At 67.7% G+C, this 9,938-nt stretch overlaps 1 protein-coding gene across 2 annotated transcripts; it reads left to right on the top strand.

The window, feature by feature from the left end:
* Positions 1-8,240: 8,240 nt before the first annotated feature.
* On the top strand, positions 8,241-9,938 carry NKX2-3 (NK2 homeobox 3). 2 transcript variants are annotated; one of them, XM_075504083.1, is made up of 2 exons: positions 8,241-8,593; positions 9,302-9,938. In XM_075504083.1, exons 1-2 carry the CDS (start codon positions 8,241-8,243, stop codon positions 9,936-9,938), a joined length of 990 nt encoding a protein of 329 aa, XP_075360198.1. The 2 variants fall into 2 exon arrangements, with proteins under 2 accessions (XP_075360198.1, XP_075360200.1); XM_075504085.1 differs by having other exon boundaries at positions 8,241-8,583; positions 9,298-9,938.

The following is a 9,938-nucleotide window of genomic DNA, read 5'->3' on the forward strand; positions in this document are numbered from 1 at the left end:
AGAGGCGGGGGGGAGCGGGGGGGTCACATACACAGAGCACAATTCCAGCCTGCTGACTAATTCCCTGGAAACCCTGGGGCTGCACAATGAGAAAGCCTTTCCGAGGGTTTCTCGAGCGTTACTGGAAGGTCAGGCGAAGGTCAGCGCAAGGACACGGCTCCTACTTTCCCCACCGTCAGCAAGGGCGGGTGCACAGGGCGGACATGGGTGAGCCACGGGGGTACCGCGGGCGCACGGCAGGAGGGATGTTTGGAGAAGGGCGCCTGGGTCTAGGCGGCCCCGTGATGCGGCACGGTGCCCACTCGCCACTGCCGGGCGCTGGGGACGTGCCTGGGACGGGGCCCGTGGGGTGTCCCGGCAGCCAGACAGGCGTCGGCGCTTCCAGTGGGACGGGGCACGGCCGGCAGCGTGGCCTCTTGCCTCCCCGGCAAAGGGGGGGACAAGGAAGGGAAGAGCTGCCTTAGCCTCGTGCTAACTCCTGGCCACCTTCACCACGTCCCCAGCATCCTGAGACTGTTGGCGTGACACGGCATCGCTGCACAGGTCATTCCCAGGGGAGGACGGGTCCTGAGGGAGAGCACCAGGACGGGCCTTGGGGAGAGCACCCCAGCTCTCCTTGGTGACGGTGACCCAGCACAGCTGCCCATGGCCTCCAGTGTGCTGGGACATCAGAGGTACAGGGACAAGCCAGGAGCCGCATCAAGAGACCCAGGCTGCCCTGTCACTGCTGGCAAAGGGACGCTTTTTGGATGAGCCTTGGGCCCATCCAGCCTTTGCGCATGTGGCCAAAGCACAGCAACCATGGCAGGAGGGGTCCAACCATGCCCTGCTCCAGAAAGACCGTCCTCGCCCATCCCCACCTGCTTGTCCTTCATGTTAAGCCATTGTCTCCAAGAGGAAATGCCATTTAAAGGCAGGTATTTAAAAAGAAATGGGAGATTTCTGCTCTCTGAACAACACAGCGCCTCACTTCTGCCCATTCCCGGTATAAAGCTGGGAGTCAGGTTTACATGGGGATAAAAAAAAAAAGGCAAAGCTTTTAAGGACAGATCTTCACAAAGCCAAACCAAAGCCCCATGAGGGCAAATCCTTTCTAATCCACGCTCTTCCTTAGAGGTGTAAGTGGAGTGGAAGGGTGGAGGGGGGGATTTAAATCTGGAAAACTGAGTTTCCCATCCCTTCGGTCTGGCAGAGAGCCCACCGATAGACTAAAAACAAGTCTGCAGAGAAGCCTGTGTGGGATAATCCAGCTCTGGCCCCTGAGGGGACAAGAACAATTAGGAATCCTCTCTCAAGTCTCCACTCCAAGATAGAAAAACAGTTTATAATGTGGTCCAGAGTTGTTGTTAGAAAGTTCTGAATCATCAGGATACACTAACAATTCCTGTGCAGTAATTACGAGGAGAATTCATTAGGCGGACTCAGAGATAAACTATTAACAGAAGCTTTCAAATCACCCACCTGCCTGCCTGCGTGCAGGACGCAGGGGCTGCTCTATTTATACAGCGGCCGTCAGTGAGGAGCTGTCGCAGGAGGGAGCAACACGAGCAGCCATAGCAAAATATGAAAAGTATTTTAAAGGAAAACGAAAGAATGAGTGTTTATTAGAAGTGCGCAGACCAAGTGCACACTCCACCATTAACCTTTCCAGGCGCGGTAGCCAGCCAGGGAGCTGTTTGCCTTCGCTGCCCCTGAACATGCCACAGTCCCCACCCACAGCAACCACTCTGCTTCCAGAGAAAAACCCACCATGGCATCAGAAGCTGGCCCGCAGTGGCCTCTGGAAGCAGTGTGAAAAATAGCTTTCGGCTGAGTCTGCCAGGCTCTTGTCCTGTATTTACCCAGCGGAGACAGAAAGGACGAGGTTCCCTAGCCCCTGTCTTCCACCCTCACCCCCAGCCGCAGGTTGTTGCAAGGCAAGGGGATATTTGTGCACAACCCTGCTGTGCTGGCTGGCAGCGAGTTATGGCTGAGAAGGTGAAGCCGTGCAACAGCCCCTGGCTGCAGGTGCCCCTCAGAGCCCGCGGTAGCCCCAGTAGATGAACGCCAGCAGAGGCGAGCGAGTGCCACCACAGAGAAGTGCCGCCCCATGCATGTGCTCAGCCAAGTTGCAGCATAGTTTCTAGCAAAAGCTGGTTTCCGCATCCTTTCTCAGTCCAATTACCCCCCAGCTGTGTGCCATTTTTGGCGTAGATTTGCCAGCTCTGGGGGTAGCCATGCCCAGGATGGCCTCATCCACATGGGAACAAGCCCTGCTTGCAGCCAGAGGAATCTTGATTAAGCAGGGAGAGAAGTGGGGACTGGCTGCCGGGCAGATGCCCTAAACAAGAGGAACTTATCAGCTCTGTTTCCAAGACGAGACATGTGTCACCACCTCGCACAGATCCAGCCCGACTGCTCGCTCCTCACCAGAACGCCTGCATAGGAGCACGAGGGCTTCCCTCTCCCTAAAGGACGCCGGTAGAAATAGCCACCGAATAACTTGCGAAATCTCTTCTAGAAAAGCCTTTGCTCAGGCTAAGAAAAGCATTGCACCCAGAATGCTGCGGGGGAAGGCGCTGGACAGGAACGGGAGCCAGCATGCAGCTGCGCTCCTAGCCCCGTGTGTTTGTCAGTGGGCCGGCTCCAGCAGCAGCGCAGGGAGGTCCCCAGCCCAGAGGAACACCAAGTGCTGCGGACAGCAAAGAACTGCTCCGCCAGCACACACGCAGCAAAGCCCGACATGGCTAATCCTTCCTGTTTATTATGTAATAAAACGCTTTCCAGACCTGTTAAAATTTAATTGGTTTAATTTTAATTGTTCCATTTTCTATGGTGCATGCAGACACAGAGCCTGACCCTGCCACTCTTGTGTGAACCATCCCGCGGGTTGCACTGGGAGCAGGATGAAACCCGCTGACCTCAGCAGGATTACATGCATGAATCAGAGCTGCCGGCCTGGGCTCGGAGCTGAAATCCAGCGCCGGGCAGGCCGCCAGCACAAGGCCCAGGGTCCACTTAGGCTCCACTTAAGCTCTCTGGGATGCAAGTGGTACGCAGGCCTGGGGATGCGAGCGGTGAGCAAGCCTCGTGCTGGGCCTCTGCTGAAGGATGAATTTCAGCCCAGCTTCTTAACCTCATGGACGCAAACATGCAGCATTGTCTTCTGAGGCACGGACCAAAGGTGCTCCCAGAAAGGCTGCAGGTTTTGCCCTAGCAAGGGGGTGGTGTACGTGTGTCTGCAGCAGTGTCCTCCTTCTGCTGGACAGGGGACCTTCTCATCGCACGAGCAGTAAATGGTGATTTATGACAGCTTCTCCTCCAGAGGAAGAAGTGTTTCGCTACCCTCTGCACGTCCACAGTCGCGGGGCTGTGTTGTGCAGCAGGGTGGCTTTGTGAAGCCTGGATATCCTTTGTGCACGAGAGACGCCAAATAAAAGCAGGCGGGAGGGGGTCCTTGGCACTGACATTTCCTATCCTGCATTGCCTCAGATGTAGAATGACCTTTACCTGCTCCTGCAAGTTGGCTTTCACCGAGCTCAACGTGTCAGCCTCAGTTTCAGAGGTCCATTGGGCACTGAAATCAAGGGCAGCCTTCCCTTTGGTGTCCAAACCTACCGAGCTCCCCTTGCTGCAACGACCAACACCCTTGCATGCACCACTCCTATCCCCCAAAGTGCTGAGCACTGAATGTTGCACACGGCTGCTGGTATCCCTCCAAATCAAGCTCCCACCTTGGAATCGTATGCATTTCTCAGGATGCTAAAGAGTCTGGTTCTGAACCTCAGAAACCACATTTCTCATCGAGGCTTTGTTTTGAGACATATTTCCAAGCCGTACATCCCTGCAAGAACTGTGAAGCAAAACTAAATCAGCCAATGCCAGTGGAGCAAGAAAATACTGAAGAAAAGCAAATATTTGCAGTGATGTATTTCTCAAGAAATTAGAGGGCATTAGATGGGTGGCTCTTGGCAAAGCCAAGCCAGGGGGTTCTCAGGAGCCTGAGAGGTGGAGGCAGGTGTCTGCTGGCAGACCTGCGTGGGCAGAACGGTCTGGGCACTTCCCCGGGCAAGGCTGGGACGGAGCAGTGGGAGATGAAGACAGCACGTTGCTGGGTGGGTGTGCAGCACCCCTTGCCCGGGTCTGGCTCCACTGCCTGCAGGAGCTCTCTGCTCTCCTGGAGAATAAAGGTAACATTTCGTTTCAAAAAGTTGTGAAAAAGAGTCATTCCTGGGCAAGCGGTGGGCTGGGATAAAAGCCGTCCTTCACCCCGGGAGATGCGGCGGGCCAGGGGCTGTGTGCCCAGGTGGGCGCACCTGGGATGCGCGCCCCGGGCTGGGAGCTGTAGGCGGGGCCCGCTCCCCCCGGAGCCCCCCGGGGTGTGCCCGCTGCGCACCGTGCGGGCCGGCGCCGCGGCCGAGGCTCGGTGCGGGAGAGCACGGCCCGGGAGCGGGCGGAGCGCCGTACCGTGCCGTGCCGGACCGGGCTTCGCGGTGGGCGCCGGGCGGTCCCGCTGCCGGCAGGTGTCCACGGCGTGCGAGGCCGGTGCGGGACGGGCCGGGCGCGTCCCCATCGGCGGCCCCGTCGGCGCGTCGCCGCCCCGGGACCCGCCGCCTCTCCGCGGCGCGTCGCCGGCCCCGCCGTGCGGGGGCGTCCCCGGCGCGCTGCGGTTCTCACATAAATCAGGGCCGAGCCCCTGGGAAAGGGCCATCCTTCACCGGGCGCTGCTGACAGAGAACGAGAAACAGACGGGCCCTGAGATAAACCACGGCGCGCAGCGTTTACACAAGGGCAGGCTCTGTGTAAATAGAGCCGGGCGCGGGGGGCAGCTCCCGGCGGCGCGGGTCCGCACCGGCCCCGGCCCGCGGGCCTCCGGGCTGCTCGGGGCGGCGGGCAGGTGGGTGCCGTCCGCCGAGGGCCTCCCGCAGCCGCGCCGGGGCCGCGCCGCCGTCCCTCGTTGGCTCCCCGAGCACCGGGGCTGGAGACAGGGCCGGATTAGCGTGTTTGTTTGTTTACGGCCATTAGCGCGGGGCCGGCTCCAGCACTCGGCACCCGCGAGACTAATGGAGCAATTAGCAGCCCCGGGGCTGATAGCATCGCCCCGAGCGAGGCCCCCGGCCGCGGCCGCCTGCTACCGCGCTGCTTGCGCCCGGGGCCCCGGGGAAGGGGGGGGCCTGCCCGCCAGCCGCCGTGTGCGCGGCCGCTGCAGGGCTGCTCCCCCCTCCCCGGGCCCGGGGGGGGCTCTTGGCTCCGCTGCAGCATCCGCACGGCGAGCTCCATCCATTACAATAATCCCCTGTCTAAACAGAGCGCAGGAGCGGCCGGGACAACAAGGCCCCGCTGTAAACAGAGCTCAGGGGACGCCGCTAATGATATAAATAAAATAACCATTAATAGCCCGGTGACCCCAGCCCAGCCGGCTTGGGAAAGCCCCGGAGCCCCATCCCGGGGCTGACACCCGCCGCCAGGTACCGGGGCTGCGCCCTCCCCTGGCTCCTGCACCCCCGTGCCACTCGCCCCAGCCCGGCCGTGCTCCGTATCGGGGCGGCGGGCGCCGAGGGGCCCGGTCGGCCCTGATCATCTCCCCGCTTCCTCGGCTTCCCCAGCTGGGAAATCGCCGCTCGTGTCCCGCCGAAGCGGGCCTGATCCGGCCCCACCAAAACGGGGATGCCGGCAGGGCGGGAAGGCGCGGGCTCGGTTACCGCACCGGGAGCGCCGGCGGGGGACGTGGCGGCCGCAGGAAAGGCCGGGATAACACAGGGGTGCTCCCACGCGTGTCGGGGCCCGGCCGCGGCTTGCTCCATCCGCGGGGCGTGGGTTCCCCGAGCACTCTCTGTGGCTGGCGGCGGCACGATTGAGCGGGTCCCGGCGGGAGAACCGCTCCCACCGCCGGGGAGACGTCCCGAAGCGCCGGTTCCGCCTGGCCCGGGCTCCCCGTGCCCGCAGGCCGCGCCTGGCGCTCGGCCCGTTCGGGATCCCGCTGCGGGCGGGAGCGCGATGGCGCCAGGCGAGCCAGACCCCGCCGGGCCCGGGGCCGGGCCCTCGGCGCGGCGGCCGCTGCTCCCGCAGACGGCCGGGCAGGCCGACGCCGGGCTGTGGCCCGGCAGCCCTCATTGCCGCCGCCACCAAGGGCACCGGCCGCTGCCGCTGCTCTCCCCCGCCGCGGGCACCGGCCGCCGCGGGGCTCCCGGGGAGCGCGGCGCCGTGCAGAGCCCCGGCCGCCCACCGCGCTGCCGCCGGGCCTCCGCGCCTGCACCTCCTCAGGAGCGGGGCCCTGCGGCGGGCGGGAGCAGGCCGGGCCGGGCCGGCGGCGGATGCGTAACACCGGTTAGGCGCTAATTGTTACTAATCGTTATGGGGCCCGCAGCAGCGAGGCAGCGCCGGGCTTCTCCGCGCACCGGCGGCACGGGGCAGAGCCGAGCCTCGATCAGGCCCGGTTACGGCGAGCGCCCTTCCCCGTCCACCGTCCGGACCGGGCGGCCTCAGGACGGGAGGAAGGCGGCCGACACCGGGAGCGGGCGGGGAGCGGCGAGGAGAGACCGATCCGCCGCGATTTATGGCGAGGGGTTTGAAGCAGCGCGGTGGGAACGATCCCGCGCGCCGGGGGAACGGGAACCGGCCCCGCCGCGGGACCGGGAGCGCCCGAGCTGCGGCGAAGTGCGCGGGCCCCGGGCTCCCGTCCCGGGCTACGCCGCCGGTAAATGGGTTTTCTCCGGGGCGTGCGGAGCGGCGGGAGCGGAGGAAACGAGGGCACCGACAGAGTCGGTAAACGGCGGAGCCGCCGGACGGTAACGACCCGAGAGAAGCGCCCGGGAAGGCCCCGCGAAGCCCCGGCCCCGGGACACTCACCTGCCCGGCGTGCGCGCCCGGCTCCCCGTGGCCTCGCCTCAGCGCCGATCCGAGCCCTGCGGGGCGGCAGGATTTTAATCACAACGAAATATCTCGCCTGGGACCCCCCGTCCCGCCTTCGTTGGACCCGCTCCCCGCGCCGCGGCGGTGCTGAGCCCGTGGAGCGGTCCGGGTGCCGCGGGACGCCGCCGCGGGGCCGCGGCACCCCCCGCCGCGCCGCACCGAGGTGCTCGGCCGGTGCTCGGCGCAGCCCCGGGGCCGGGGGACTCGCGGTGCGGATAGGTCTCGGCAGGCTCGCTCGGTGCGTTACGCGCCGGCACGGCGGCGTGGTGGCTCCGTGGAGCTGCTCGCCGCCCGTTACCGGCGGGAGAAACGAAACGAAACGAAAGCAAACGAAAGCAAACGAAAGAAAACACCGAAGGGCGCGGGGTAGCGCTCTCCGCCCCAGCCCCGCACCGCCGCGGCCCCGGGCTGCCCGCCCGACCCGGCCCGGCCCGGCCGGGCCGGGCCTGGCGGTCGCGGGGCTGCGGGGCCTGATCCGGCAGCGGCGGCGGAGCGCGCCTTCCCCCGGGCGGGCGCGCTGCGCACCGGCTGCGGCGAGCCGGGGCGGGACCTGCCGGTCGCGGGGGGATGTGCGGGGGCACCGGGGGTGCGGAGCGGGTCGGCTACGTGTACGTCGCGCGGCTACGGTCCGCCCGGGACGGCGGGGCCGCCGTCGGCTCGGGGAGGAGTGCGGGGCGGCGGAGGCGAACCTCCCCTCCGCGCCGCGTCCTGGGGGACTTGCGGGGCCGGGCGGCCGTGCTGGCGGGGCGGGGAGGCCGGGCCGGCGGGGCCGCACGTGTTCGCCCCTCCCGGGGCCGGGCCGTGTGGGCGCAGGGGCCAGCGGGGCGCGCCGGGGCGGGGGTCCCTACCTACCTACACGTGCTTAGCACTGGGGGGCGCGGCGGCGGCGGCCGCGGCTCTCTGCGGGGACCCCGACCCCGGCGCACCGTCCCCGCGCCCGCCGGGCGGGTGCCGGGCCGGCGGGGCGCTCCGCGGGGAAGCGGCCTCCCCGAGCGCAGCCTTAATACATTGCTATTTCTGGCCGGGCGGCCGGAGCCGGGCAAGGGGCCGGCTCTGCCTCCCCCTCCCTCCAATGGCGAGGCCGCCCCCGGCCCCCGGCCCCTCCTCGCCGTGACGTGCCGGCCCGGGGCAGAGGAGGCTCCCGAGCCCTTGGCTGTCCCTGCAGAAGCTGTAACAAAACGCAGACCCCCAGCGCCGGGCTAATGGAGGCAACTTAGACAGGAGCAGGCGCGGCCCCTCGTCTCTCGGCGCTGCCTGCTCCCCCCCGCACCGGGCGCGGCGCTCCCCGCCGAGCCGCCGCCCGAGCGCCGCCGGGCCCGCGGGACTGCCTGGCCGCTTGCGCTGCCCCGATGATGTTACCGAGCCCCGTCACCTCCACCCCCTTCTCTGTCAAAGACATCCTCAACCTGGAGCAGCAGCAGGACCCGCACTATGGGGCCCAGCTCCCGCACCACCTGGAGCACCACTTCCACCCCGCCGCCTGCCTGCTGGCGGCCGCCGACGGCGCCCGCTTCTCCGACGGCGAGGAGGAAGAGGAGGAGGAGAAGCTGTCCTACCTGAGCCCCATGGCAGTGCCCGGCAGCCAGGCGGACGCGCGGATCTCCGCCGACAACTACGTGCACGCCGTGCTGCGCGGCTCCTGCGAAGCCCCCGGCCCGGGAGAGGAGCTGGACCCCGCGGCCCGCGACCCAAGTGAGTATCGGCCCCGCCGCGCTCCCCCGCCCCGCCCCGCCGGGACGGGCCCGCGCTCGCTCCCCGCGGAGCGTTCCCAGCCCTCTGGGCATCGCCCCGCGAAGCCCCGGTCCCGGCGCTGCAGCCCGACCCCCGCCGCCGCCGCCGCCGCGTCCCCGGGGCATGTCGAGCCGGGACTGGCACGTCGTGGGGCTGCCACCGCCCTCCTCCGCGCCGCGCTCGCCGCCTCCCCGATGAGCGCCTCCGCGGGAAGCGCCTCCGCGGGGCCCCGATCCGGAGCTGCCGGATCGGGCCCGCGCCCCGCAATTTCGGCAGCGGAGAGGGAGAGACAAGGCGGGTTAGGCCCAACCCGCGCTCGCTGCGGCGGGGCCCTCCGGGAGCCAGGCGGCGGAGCAGGTGCCCGGCCCGGAGGCGCGGCGCGGTCCGGGGCTCGGCCCCGCGGCGCCGCAGCGGTAACGCCGCAGCCGGCCCGGAGGCGCGGAGACGCGCCCGGCCCCGCCGCCCGAACCGGCCCCTCGCAAACACCGGCGGTGCCGGAGGCGGCCGGTCCCGGCGCTGCCTCCCCGCCCGCACTGCGGTTCCCCGACGGGCGCGTAGCGGCGCGGGGCCGGCCGGGGCGCGGCGCGGGGCTCTCGCCCGCCAGTGGGGCCCGTCGGGAGCAGCGAGCGCCCGGCTTCGGCGAGGTGCAGCCGTGACCTGTGCTCCCCCGTGCAGAGAGCTGCGTCCTGAAGAAGCCGCTGGACGCGGCGGAGAAGGCGGAGGAGGGAGAGAGGCCGAAGCAGCGGAGCCGGAGGAAGCCGCGCGTCCTCTTCTCCCAGGCGCAGGTCTTCGAGCTGGAGCGGCGGTTCAAGCAGCAGCGTTACCTGTCGGCGCCCGAGCGGGAGCACCTGGCCAGCAGCCTCAAGCTCACCTCCACGCAGGTGAAGATCTGGTTCCAGAACCGGCGCTACAAGTGCAAGCGGCAGCGGCAGGACAAGTCGCTGGAGCTGGGCGGCCCCGCGGCCCCACCGCCGCCGCGCAGGGTGGCCGTGCCCGTGCTGGTCCGCGACGGCAAGCCGTGCCTCGGCGGGTCGCAGGGCTACGGCTCGGCGTACAACGGGCCCTACTCCTACAACGGCTTCCCCGCCTACGGCTACGGCAACGCCGCCTCCTACAACCCCGGCTACGGCTGCACCTACCCGGCGGGCACCGGCGGCGCCTCCATGCAAGCTGCCTGCAGCCCGGCGGCGGCCGCCGGCCCCTTCGTGAACGTGGGCGGCCTGGGGGGCTTCGGCGGCGGCGGCCAGCCGCTGCACCAGGCGGCGGCGGGGCCCTCCTGCAGCCAGGGCGCACTGCAGGGCATCCGGGCCTGGTAG

Source organism: Mycteria americana, chromosome 6, assembly GCF_035582795.1.
Source record: "Mycteria americana isolate JAX WOST 10 ecotype Jacksonville Zoo and Gardens chromosome 6, USCA_MyAme_1.0, whole genome shotgun sequence".
In the NCBI taxonomy this organism is placed as follows: domain Eukaryota; kingdom Metazoa; phylum Chordata; class Aves; order Ciconiiformes; family Ciconiidae; genus Mycteria; species Mycteria americana.

What these genes read in the sequence shown, in the direction of transcription:
- NKX2-3 (XM_075504083.1), top strand. Translation starts at nt 8,241, where the DNA reads ATGATGTTACCGAGCCCCGTCACCTCCACCCCCTTCTCTGTCAAAGAC. An exon ending in CGCGACCCAAGTGAGTATCG is followed by an intron (nt 8,594 to 9,301) that starts GCCCCGCCGCGC and finishes CCGTGCAGAGAG; the next exon opens with CTGCGTCCTGAAGAAGCCGC.